The sequence below is a fragment of the Eutrigla gurnardus genome (assembly GCF_963514095.1).
Source record: "Eutrigla gurnardus genome assembly, chromosome: 6".
In the NCBI taxonomy this organism is placed as follows: Eukaryota; Metazoa; Chordata; class Actinopteri; order Perciformes; family Triglidae; genus Eutrigla; species Eutrigla gurnardus.
The window spans coordinates 8919799-8932614 of NC_139920.1; the positions used below are offsets into that span (position 1 = coordinate 8919799).

Consider the following 12816-nt stretch of genomic DNA (forward strand, 5'->3'; position numbering starts at 1 on the left):
GATGTAATTAAAAACAGTTTGAACCCTTGAACCCACACCGAGTTAACTAATGCCTTGCTTAATTCTTACTGTTGGGTACAAATACCTGTGTTTGAAGTACAGAATCTCAGTATAAATCTACTTCATGTTAGTCAAGCGTTCACATTTTTATGACTAGTATTATAGTACCACTTTCTCATGAGTTACCATTCATGGAAGCTTTATAAGCCCTTTATTTCATATGGAAGACTCGTCTAAAGGACAACCGGGAAGCAGCTGCAAAGCGAACTCTGTTTATTAACGTATCAACATTAACAGCTGCTGACTTAATTGTTAGTAACAACCATTTATGAATGTTAATATTTAAAATGGCAGATGACTCACAAACGTTTGTTTATTTACTAGGACTCCTACATGCCGTATAATAGTGAAATTATTCATGGGACAAGTTCTACTTACAAAATGAAATGTTATCAAAGTGCTCAGACAGAAATATAGTGTAACTTGCATTTGAGTGACTACAATACAGCAGGGCATACACTACCAGTGGACAACGCAGAGAGAGACAAGGTTGTATTAAATGCATAGTGATCTGAATTCATCAGACTCATGAGGGAATGTGCAAAAGGTATTGGGATGGGAGCTGAATCTCATAGTTTAATTTTTAACATAAATATTATTTTCTGTTCCCTTGACTCAGAAAATAAATATCTAAACACAACATAGTGAATGGGCATCACTTGTTTCAATTTTAATAAATTAAGGAAGACAAGCATAACTAATTTAAGGGTGTGAGCCCCAATTTAAACATGAATAAGTTGGTGGAACCCCAGTCAAAATGTTTCATTTCAATTCACCAATTGATCATATTACAGGATGACTTAAGAATAATGTGAAGGAAGCAATTAACGTCGACAATCGTAACGATTTTGTTCCTTTTAAATGGTTCTGGCATTTAAAAGAAAAAACGCTAAAATGAATATTTTCCATACAGTAGTCCCTTAATTATAGGGACACGTTGCATTTATCCAGCACATCCCACCCAGGTCTTCATGACTGACCTCAGGAGTGTAAATATTCTCAATTTACAGTAATTACCACATTCAACCACTAGGGGCATCCAAACTACTGCCAAGTCCCGCTGATTGTGGAAACATTAAAAGCTAAAAATATGAACAGTGGGTGATTTTATATATTCACATCAAATGTGTGCTTTAACATTTTAATAAACAATAAATAGAAAATAGCGTAGAAGCAGAAGACGGGACAGGTGATCATCCGTGACGGCTCAGTGCAAATGAGTGTAAACATAATCCAAAGTAGTGGAGTGGTGGTGGTGGTGGTGGTGGTGGAGGTCGCTCTGCTAAAGTGCAGCGTGGGCCCGAGTCTCTCACGTCTCCCTGAGGAGGTACAGCACGGTGGCCTTCAGATAGTGTCCAAAGGCACAGACGGCAGACACCAGCCAGTGAGAGCGGAAGCTGGGATCGGTGTTCACCACGCACTTCGTTACGTCCACCTGGAACGGCACAGAGGAGCTCCATGTGAGCAATGTCTCCTTCCACAAATCTACTTATGTAACATAGACAATGAGATTCCCCAGACAGCAGTTTAAGTCCCGACACCTCAGATCCTTCTTGTCTCGTGTTGCTGCTAGACGTGATAATATTGCAGTTTGAGGGTAGACCGGTCCCTCGGTTGTGCCTACGAGGTCAGTTATACAATGCATTGCTCTTCATTTAGTCACACTCCACTTCTCTGCAGACTTGGGAGCCATGCCTCTGAGCACATGGGCGCATTTGTTCGCTTGTGCTGCTCTTTCCAGCAGAGCAGCACATACGCAGAGGCATGCTGCCAGGCCTTGTTCCTTCTTCTGCAATTTATTGTTTCTGTTATCAGACGGCCCATTCTTCACTAACAGGACTCTGCAGAAGAGTCTTCTATCAGCTGAGGAGTGGACACGGGCTAATAATGCCAACGCACAGGGTTTTAATCCTGTGGTCATACAAGCTGCTCAATACTGTGAATGTCAGCAACATGGGACTCTTACATATCTCAGACATTCATCCCACCACAGTGTCAGGAAATGTGATGTTTATCTTTAATTGGTATGCATATGTATGTAGGCCTACAGTATATATGGGAGAGGTGGTGTTGTGAATGTTCATTAGAGTTAAAATGATCAGTTGATTACTCGATTGACAGAAATTATTATTTTTTTGGTATTAAATTCAAAATGTCACATTTGATAGTTCTAGCTTCTCAAATGTGAGAACATTTGCTGCATTTCTTTGCTTGATATCTTTAAATTTGAATATGTCGTTGGGGGGGCTGCACGGTGGTGTAGTGGGTAGCTCGGATCCCGTGTTCGATTTCCGGGTCGGCCTGGGTTCCTTCTGTGTGGAGTTTGCATGTTCTCCCCGTGTAAGCGTGGGTTCTCTCCGGGTTCTCTTTTTTAGATTTAGACTTTTTTAAATACTTTTTGTTCTTATTTCTTTTACCGAAAAGCAACGCAAAATGCGCAGAGAAAAAGCTGTGCTCTGGCCATGGTGAGGTACCCCTCGTGGGAATGCAGTCACGTGATTGGCTGAAAACGAGGGAGGCATCTGATTGGCTACAGAGAGTTCCTTGTTGAAAAAAATGCATTTGTGAATCCAGCCACGTCAGGAGAGTCTCAAAAATCCACAAACAAATACAGACCAGTTCACAAACAAATGCAAACAAGTTCACAAATTAAAAGCGTCTTTTAAATTCCAGTTTGTATATTAATGTAACAACATACAAATACATTTTTGATGAAAATTGCAAATATTTTTTTAATTCATATATTTATGGATTTATATTACATTTATTTAAAACGAAATGTATTTGTCAGAAGAGAGTCATTTATATATAAATCACAAAATACATTTGTGAATCCTTCTCTGTGCATTCATTATTAATGAGACTGAACTGACCCCATAAAAGACATGCAGGATGGGGATAGGTTCATTGGTGACTCTAAAGGTCCCGTAGGTGTGAATGTGAGCGTGAATGGTTGTTTGTCTCTACATGTTGGCCCTGTGATAGACTGGCGTCCTGTCCAGGGTGAACCCTGCCTTCACCCAATGACAGCTGGGATCGGCTCCAGCCCCCCGCGACCCTGAATACAGGATAAGCGTTAGACGATGGATGGATGGATGTCGGTGGGGTCACCCACTGGTTTATGGATTATGTGAAGCCTCGTGTTCGGCATTTTGACCGTTGCCATCTTGGTTTGTTGCAACCAGAGATGACAAGAGGGTGGAGCTAAGTGCAATACGATGCTGAATACCTAGCTTTTCCGCGACCAAACTGCTACAGTTAACGTTCATGTTCTAAAAACACATTGAAAGAGTTTAAGCTGTAAAATGAAAACACAGACAGCATCCAGACCGGAAAACACTGTGATCACGCCCTAAAAAACAAAACAACAAAACCTATTTGGAGCACTAGTTCATTAACTTTATCATCTCAAGTCCGATATAATATTCCTATAATATCGATGCTGGGACTCAGAACTAACATGTGTGCTCGGGGTTAGTCATCGTTGCTCCGTCCTGCATGACTTCCGGCTGGAGAAAACAACCCCCAGCTCAGTTTACTGCCGTGAAGCTGGAGGCCTCGGCGTTACTTCATCAGCAGCACTCACACAAACAGGTGGTCAGGTTCCTTACCCAGCCTCCTCTCCGTTTCAACCAGGAGGTCAGGCTCTTGCGGACAAACTCCCCCATGCAGTCGACAATAGTATGGACCATAGCTGGATGACCATGGCGAACACAGTCCACTGCCAGGGCTCCGGCCACAGCGTACAAAGACACCACCTTTCCCCAGGTCACACCTGACAGGAGACACAGAATCAGCACACAGAATCAGAGACTCGTGTCCTGCTGCAGGAAAATAGTGCCAAGTGTTGCAAATAAATTCGTTTTTGGTTCATTTGAGGAAAAGTTGAAAATGAAAGTGTAGTTTTGAGGAGTTTTTAGTGCATCAAGCGACTGTCAGCAGCCAACAGTGAAAGCTCAGCAGCAGCTCGGCATAAGGCCGACATGCCGTCTGTCCCACACAGGAGAAAACCCAAACACAAGGCCGGGGGCTGCAGATAAGTGAGCAGATCATTTTTCCAGCTTAGTTCACTTGTTGAGGAAAGCTTTCTGCCGTCGCACCATTTACAGTCAAAGCTTCAGACTATTTTTGCAGTGTTTACATGTCTAACAGATACAAAATGAGCCTCGACGCCATCCATCTTCTGTAACTGTCGGACGATTCATTCCAAGGATCTCTTTAACTGAGAAACCTGGAACTTCCAGAACTTTAAACTGCCTATGGTGAGTTTAGTGATGATTAATAAAGGTTTATCTTTTAAAAACAACTTTTGGCAGTGATACGCCATCAAGCTCTAACACTTCCCATAATGCAAATCAACGGTGTCTTTTGTTCGAGCCTCCTTTGACGTACATGCTGGATCATATTTCTAATAAATTACACTGTATGTACATCCTAATTTAAACACTAGATGCCAAAGACATAAAGTGAAACTATCGCTGTCTTAACCTCGTGGCAAAACAACCCATATTTTACAATTCCTGCCTGTTTGTTACAAGTGAGAGTATTTGTCTATTTATGCCAGTTCTTACATCACTTACTATTCACAGATTTATGCATATAATATTAGAAGTGGATACTTAGGCAACTCTTAGAGTTCTGACCGGCTTCCTCCCACAGTCTAAAGACATGCAGGACGGGGACCTGTCTGTCTCTACATGTCTCCCTGTGATAGACTGGTTACCTGTCTGTCTCTACATGTCAGCCCTGTGATAGACTGGTTACCTGTCTGTCTCTACATGTCAGCCCTGTGATAGACTGGTTACCTGTCTGTCTCTACATGTCTCCCTGTGATAGACTGGTTACCTGTCTGTCTCTACATGTCAGCCCTGTGATAGACTGGTTACCTGTCTGTCTCTACATGTCGGCCCTGTGATAGACTGGTTACCTGTCTGTCTCTACATGACAGCCCTGTGATAGACTGGTTACCTGTCTGTCTCTACATGTCTCCCTGTGATAGACTGGTTACCTGTCTGTCTCTACATGTCAGCCCTGTGATAGACTGGTTACCTGTCTGTCTCTACATGTCAGCCCTGTGATAGACTGGTTACCTGTCTGTCTCTACATGTCTCCCTGTGATAGACTGGTTACCTGTCTGTCTCTACATGTCAGCCCTGTGATAGACTGGTTACCTGTCTGTCTCTACATGTCAGCCCTGTGATAGACTGGTTACCTGTCTGTCTCTACATGTCTCCCTGTGATAGACTGGTTACCTGTCTGTCTCTACATGTCTCCCTGTGATAGACTGGTTACCTGTCTGTCTCTACATGTCTCCCTGTGATAGACTGGTTACCTGTCTGTCTCTACATGTCAGCCCTGTGATAGACTGGTTACCTGTCTGTCTCTACATGTCTCCCTGTGATAGACTGGTTACCTGTCTGTCTCTACATGTCTCCCTGTGATAGACTGGTTACCTGTCTGTCTCTACATGTCTCCCTGTGATAGACTGGTTACCTGTCTGTCTCTACATGTCAGCCCTGTGATAGACTGGTTACCTGTCTGTCACTACATGTCGGCCCTGTGATAGACTGGTTACCTGTCTGTCTCTACATGTCAGCCCTGTGATAGACTGGTTACCTGTCTGTCTCTACATGTCAGCCCTGTGATAGACTGGTTACCTGTCTGTCTCTACATGTCAGCCCTGTGATAGACTGGTTACCTGTCTGTCTCTACATGTCGGCCCTGTGATAGACTGGTTACCTGTCTGTTTCTACATGTCGGCCCTGTGATAGACTGGTTACCTGTCTGTCTCTACATGTCTCCCTGTGATAGACTGGTTACCTGTCTGTCTCTACATGTCTCCCTGTGATAGACTGGTTACCTGTCTGTCTCTACATGTCAGCCCTGTGACAGACTGGTTACCTGTCTGTCTCTACATGTCAGCCCTGTGATAGACTGGTTACCTGTCTGTCTCTACATGTCAGCCCTGTGATAGACTGGTTACCTGTCTGTCTCTACATGTCAGCCCTGTGACAGACTGGTTACCTGTCTGTCTCTACATGTCAGCCCTGTGATAGACTGGTTACCTGTCTCTCTCTACATGTCAGCCCTGTGATAGACTGGTTACCTGTCTGTCTCTACATGTCAGCCCTGTGATAGACTGGTTACCTGTCTGTCTCTACATGTCAGCCCTGTGATAGACTGGTTACCTGTCTGTCTCTACATGTCAGCCCTGTGATAGACTGGTTACCTGTCTGTCTCTACATGTCGGCCCTGTGATAGACTGGTTACCTGTCTGTCTCTACATGTCAGCCCTGTGATAGACTGGTTACCTGTCTGTCTCTACATGTCGGCCCTGTGATAGACTGGTTACCTGTCTGTCTCTACATGTCTCCCTGTGATAGACTGGTGACCTGTCTGTCTCTACATGTCGGCCCTGTGATAGACTGGTTACCTGTCTGTCTCTACATGTCAGCCCTGTGATAGACTTGTTACCTGTCTGTCTCTACATGTCAGCCCTGTGATAGACTGGTTACCTGTCTGTCTCTACATGTCGGCCCTGTGACAGACTGGTTACCTGTCTGTCTCTACATGTCGGCCCTGTGACAGACTGGTTACCTGTCTGTCTCTACATGTCGGCCCTGTGATAGACTGGTTACCTGTCTGTCTCTACATGTCGGCCCTGTGATAGACTGGTTACCTGTCTGTCTCTACATGTCGGCCCTGTGATAGACTGGTTACCTGTCTGTCTCTACATGTCAGCCCTGTGGAAATTACCTTTATTATTACGTAAGTAAACGGGGTACTGGTACTGGAGGCAGTAGTTCAGTACAGTCATACAGTTAGAGGCTCTAACACAGAAACGTTTGAAACCTGTATTGTGTGTTTTTGGCCACGCCGAGACAAGCTGTAAACACAACACTGACAGATTATCTCCTTTTCACATGACTTTTGATGATTGATATGGTGAGACTGGAAACAAACACATATAAACACATCCAGCAGGCAGAGGTTCGTTAGCATTCATTCGGACCCAGTATTCACTCATGAGCTCTGCTAGCTACTCCCTAACTTTCTCCGTTGACAGCAGCTTCATCGGACTTATCGGTTGCTTGGTAACAACACAGATGAAACGGATGAGACTGAACCGAAACCTGAGGGCTATAAAAACCAACACAATGAGCTAAAAGTGTTGTATGCGTGCGTGAGGGGAACTGGAGTCGGCTGAAACTGTGGGTTTCAAACAAAGGTTTCACAACTGGCGTAACATGTTGGTGGTGTTCGTGTTTATCTGAGTGAAGCAGCATGACAGCATGACTCGCACACATTAGACAAGTATGTGCTGCTGCTGCCCACGGACTTCCTCTTCACACAGTGACACGTCCAGACTGTCAGCTTTACTGTCAGACGGCTGGGTTTGACACTAAAGACCAACTGCAAATGATTCCATGTAAATCCCAGAGCATGCAGCAGCAAGTAATGTTCTTCGCTGTGCCGTTGACTCCTCATTACTTTGTTACAGGCCCTCAGGTATAAACCAGCCGAGGCCCACGGCTGAACTCCCTGGGTGGGGTCCAAACTGTCTGCAACAATCACTCGCTCAGTCACTCCAGCAAAACGTTCACCTAATATGGACTGAATGTTTCGCCCCCAGTTCCTTTCCTGTAAGTGGATAATGAGGGCAACAAAATGTCTCTGAATAAGTGGAGAATCCTGCCGTCGCCCAGCAAAAAGAGAGGAGGCTGGAATAGAAACGATGGCTTGCTCTAATGGTAAAACATTAATAGGAGCAGGAACATAAGTCCTCCAAACCTTTTGAGTTGAGTCCGTCTCAAACTCTGAAGTTCCCCCTGCACAATGACAATAAAATGAAGAACTTCCCTAAAAAGGCAGAAACGCTCTATAATCTCCCGTTGCTTCAAAGTTAGTGTACCTGATAACAAAGCGGTAGAGTGAGTTCCCATGATGCAGGCCTGCTGCACACACGGTTGATTTACAAGGCGACCAGACTGCGGCGTGACGTACCCGTGGAGAAGATGTCCGCGGCCACGGCCAGGAACGCGTCGGACACGATGCTCTCGGACGCCACGGTGATGTTGAGCTGTCGCGCCACGTTGCGGTACACGTTGGGGCGAAGGTACTCCAACTCATCACCTGGACAAAACACAAAGTCAGTGAGACTGAGACTACTGACTGTCTGTACTGTCAGACTCAAAATGCCTTCAGTCTGTAAAGACTTGAAAGAAGCAGATAACTACCTCTTACATGTTAATAGCTGACTCTTCCCCTTGTTTGATTCAACAGAGTCCTGCCCAGACCCAGATACAAGGTTTTATCCCGTTTGTATTGTACCACACATTTGACACGTGATGTTTTTCTATTTAAACGATTATTTTTCATGTCCAGAAAGTCTCAGTTTGTCGTCGTATCATTTAGTTTACAGGGAACTACATCTCTCTTTGTCACACAACGTACGTCACCGACAAGGCCGTTAGCTTGGCTAGCTAGCTAACTTAGCTAGCTAGCTAACTTAGCTACGTTCCATCACTAATGTTATTTGATCTGATGCGTTTCATCCAGAGACTCTTTTTACAGAGAAAGAAGGAGGACGGAACAGGACCTGTTGTTAATGTTACATCCTGGTACCGAACACACAGACGTCGTAGCTTCAGCTTTTGGTCGTCTTTTTAATTACGTATTTTCAGTTTCTTGATGTTACTTGGAGGTCACATGTGCCGGCAGCCTGCCACCCTCAGGCCTGAAGATTCCTCAAAATATTGTTTAATCAATTTATACATTTTATGTGATGTACATTTTTTTGACTGTCATACGTCCAAAAGTATCTCTAAATGAGAGAAAAGCAAATAAGCTCATATTCCAAAATGTCAAACTATATAATATAAGTTATGAGCAGTAGATGGTTTGTTGTAACCAGCAATGACTTCACGTCTAGTAGACTTTAAAGGAACAAAGTCCAGAAGTCGTGAATGGAATCTCTTCATTCTGGTGTCAGCGGTTTGCCAACTCTCTTTGATCCCAGTTTCTGAACTCATTGCCGGAGCGTGCTCCCAAACATCTCCTGGGTTTTAAAACAAGCAAACAGTCTCTGTTGGAGCCGAACTCCCAGTGACGTGCATAATTACCTCAACTGGATGTGGGCTGATAACCACGTACCATAATGTGAAACCTCAGACAGGAGGAGCCGTCAACATCCAGCTTTCATGGGCAAACACACAAATAGGACCTAAATGAAATTGCATCTCTAATTTGTTCCTTCAAGGTGTTGCAGTAAAAATTAAGCGTGTTTCTGATTGATGTCAAACATTAGCCGGGTTATTGAGTTCACAGGTGCAGCGGCGAGCCGGCTCCCCCAGACCTCAACTCTCTGTAAAATCATTTTACATGTTCAATTTATTCCCTTTTACGTATTTTTTCTTTAACTGTTAAATGTCTCTAAATGAGGTTCAACAAAATAGTTTGTTGTTCTTTTCCAGGTAGACCTGTATCTCCCCGTGACCCTGAATACAGGATAAGCGGTAGAAAATGGATGGATGGATGGATGGATGGACCTGTATCTCCTTTAATGCTTTATTTGTGTGTTATTTATGCGTTACTACTTTTTTCTTGGTGTAAAAGTTCAAACTTTAGCACTCTGAGTCTACTAATATTAATGTCTGCCTTGTAAAAGCCAACTGTGTCTAACTTGAAATCCAACTGCAGTCCTCACATTTCTTGGACAAATACCTTCTACGTGACCTCTGTGACCTCTGTGGTCTATAAACCCAATCTAAACATCTGTGGGAAGATAAAGAACCTCTCATGTGAGTCTGACCATCAGTCTCTATAGGCTGGAACCAGTTCCCCCAGTGCTTGGTGGACCATGGCCCCAGAACTTACCCAACCACAGCAGGACCGAGGAGATGTCCCCCAGCGTCCCACCTGACGCGGCCAGTCCGTGCTCCGGCTTGGACCAGCCTATCCCGGCCCGGTTCAGCCTGGAGTGGATGTAGTCCCTGCACAGCGCTTTGGCCTGGGACACCAGCTCCTTGTCGTTGGGCGAGCGGTCAAACACTTCGGCCGCGAACACAGAGGAGCGGCGCAACATCTCCATGTGTCCCCGGTCCTCCGCCGCGGACCGCGCTGCTCGCCTCCCCGCCGCCGCCGCCTCTCTGCCCGGCACACGTCCCCCGCCGCTCCGCCCCTCTCCACTGGTATGGATAGGAAGATTTATGGAGATTATCCCGCATAGCAAACACGCAGATTAGACACCTTTTGATGGCCTGGATTGAGTTGACCGATGCAAACGCAATGAGCGTGTAGCGGAGCTGCAGCTTATATAACACGTAGAGGCTGGAAGTTTGACTTCAGACCAGAACACATGCAGGGTCCATAAAGTTACGACAAAACTCGCTCGTAGTGCAGGTGAGGAGGGTTTCAGTAACACTTACCCGAGAGATGGCAGTCCGTCACACGTTATCCTGCATCCTAACTAGTCACGGAGCGGGAAGCTGGTTTTCATCACTCACATTTGGGAACTGAAGACTTGCTGCCTGTCAAACCGCAAAAAAGCTGTGCAGCTAATAGTCTGACAGACTTTCCTTCTAAGGGCACTTATTGTGAAGTCCATAGGCGGAGATACACAAGCCCCGCCCCCTGCCCCCCCTCTCCCTCTCTCTCTCTCATGAACCAGTATAACCTCAGCTGTTCATCATAAGTGTGTATATGAATTAAAGGTGTGCGGGCTTTGATGTGGTATTTTACATTCCTGTATGTTATTACATTATTCTGATCGAGGGCTGTTGTGTTTACAAAACTAATAAAACAAAAAAAATGTGTGCATAAAACAATCACCAAGGTCATCCACACGAAGCTTGACAAAATATATATATATATATATATATATATATATATATATATATATATATATATATATATATATCTTCATCATCTCTGAAATGTGTGAGAGGAACACTTCTTAATAATCAGGTTATTTATAAAGTACAACATTTTAGTCAATATTGTTGAGCAATTTGTGAGAGACTCCATAAACAATCCTACATTTCCCACAATGCAACCAATCACATCCTTTCCTTAGACCTTCCCTCCTGGCTAAATGTCCACATCTTTTACACTCCATGCCTCTGGTTTGCAACATATGCTTTCCGTTATTCATTTTAGTCTCCAAGCATGAGCTAACGCCACCCCGATGACATCACTGTGACATCATCAGGGTTATTTCCTCAAGCGTTGCAGGTCTTCGCCTGAGACACAAACACATAATACAAGTTTTCCCATTCTTGTTTGTTACTTTCTAAGTGACATGATGGATGCCAGTCTCACTTCTGTGTGTTAAACACACAGAGAGACAGACAGACAGACAGGATATGAACCAGTATAACCTCAGCTGTTCATCATAAGTGGATATATTAATGATAGGTGTGCGGGCTTGATGTGGCATCTTACCCGTATGTTATTACATTATTGTGCCCCAGGGGTTGTTGTGTTACAAAACAAAGAATTGATCATGTCAAAAACAATGTGTGCTTGCACAAAACAATCCCCAATGATCCTCTATTTGACAGGAAACCCATTGATTACTCTTTGTTGAACATGAAGCTTAGCATACAGCTTGTTTGGATGAAACAAACGCTCCCCTTCAGACGGTGACTTGTCTTTGGTTTCTGGTGAATCTGGTGGCGTGGGTAGAGGTGTTTGACTCATGACTCAGCGTTTCTGTACGGCCCTGTTCAAACAGGGAAGCTCGGTTACAGGTGTTCCCTCACGCCGATGACACACTGCATTCCGTCAGCGGTTCTCAAGTGCAACACGTTTCATGTGCTCATCAAAAGGTTCTATGCAGACCGTCTACGAACTAGACCTGGTAGATAAAGGCAGTGGACTAAATGGATGAAGCTTCTTGGATCTATTAAGAGTCCCTGTAGTTGATGTGACCAAACATCCCTAACAGGACGGTTTTCCTCAGAAGATGAGCAGCAGTCATTTCTGGGGAAGCCGCCCCGCCCTGCTCGATGCTGTTGGAGCCTGCCCGAGGAATGCCCTCCTTTGTTTACCACTTTGAAGTTCCTTGTTAATACCGGAGGCAAAAAGGCAGATTCTGCTAATCATGACTATGTGATCAACAAAATCAAAAATAATATCAATAGCTTCGCAGCAAGAACTTCACCAGCACACAGCGTCTCATTGGTAAGTGTGCTTATTGTTGCAGCAGGCGTTACAAGCATGTTATTCCAACACGCGTCAGGTGAACAAAGGTGCAAGGTCATGGTGAGCTGCCGTTTGTCAATAGGCAATGATGATGCAAATCTATTTTTATGTTTTTAAGAAAAAGGCAGGACATTTCCTGGTTTCAGCTTCTCAAATATTTGCTGCTTATACACAACATCGATTTAACTGAGAGCGTAATAGCAGATGACTCCATAATTAAATAATAGTTGCAGGCATAAATATGTAATCATTGAAATGAACTCCACCTCAACCAACTAAAACAGTAAAAATCTTGCTTGAACATGAATGCATGCGTCATAACAATCTAATGACATAATACATAATAATATAACCGCCTCTGTATAAAACAGTGTGGTATTAGTACTTTTATTTTTTTATACATTCGAGTAGATGATCTTAATACCTCCTCCACTAATGCTCGTCATTTATGTTGATTTTAAAATGATTTGCCTGAGACGCTTCATATCTACGACCCAGCACGGCTCCTCCTTTTAGAGATAACAAAGTGGAAAAAAAACTTTGGCTCAAGCT

The 12816-nt window shown here is 44.1% G+C and overlaps 2 protein-coding genes across 4 annotated transcripts in view; one reads left to right on the forward strand and one right to left on the reverse strand.

The window, feature by feature from the left end:
* agxta (alanine--glyoxylate and serine--pyruvate aminotransferase a) overlaps nucleotides 1-12816 on the forward strand; it is a 212923-nt gene that overhangs the window by 14056 nt on the left and 186051 nt on the right. The window lies entirely within an intron of this gene.
* On the reverse strand, nucleotides 257-10632 carry boka (BCL2 family apoptosis regulator BOK a). Of its 3 annotated transcripts, none has more exons than XM_084012198.1 (5): nucleotides 10488-10632; nucleotides 9937-10247; nucleotides 8065-8193; nucleotides 3672-3835; nucleotides 257-1495 (listed from the first exon to the last, which is right to left on the reverse strand). In XM_084012198.1, the coding sequence occupies exons 2-5, from the start codon at nucleotides 10148-10150 to the stop codon at nucleotides 1370-1372; spliced, it is 633 nt and encodes a 210-aa protein (XP_083868324.1). In that variant the 5' UTR covers nucleotides 10151-10247; nucleotides 10488-10632; the 3' UTR covers nucleotides 257-1369. The 3 variants fall into 3 exon arrangements, with proteins under 3 accessions (XP_083868324.1, XP_083868323.1, XP_083868325.1); XM_084012197.1 differs by having other exon boundaries at nucleotides 3647-3835; XM_084012199.1 differs by lacking the exon at nucleotides 3672-3835.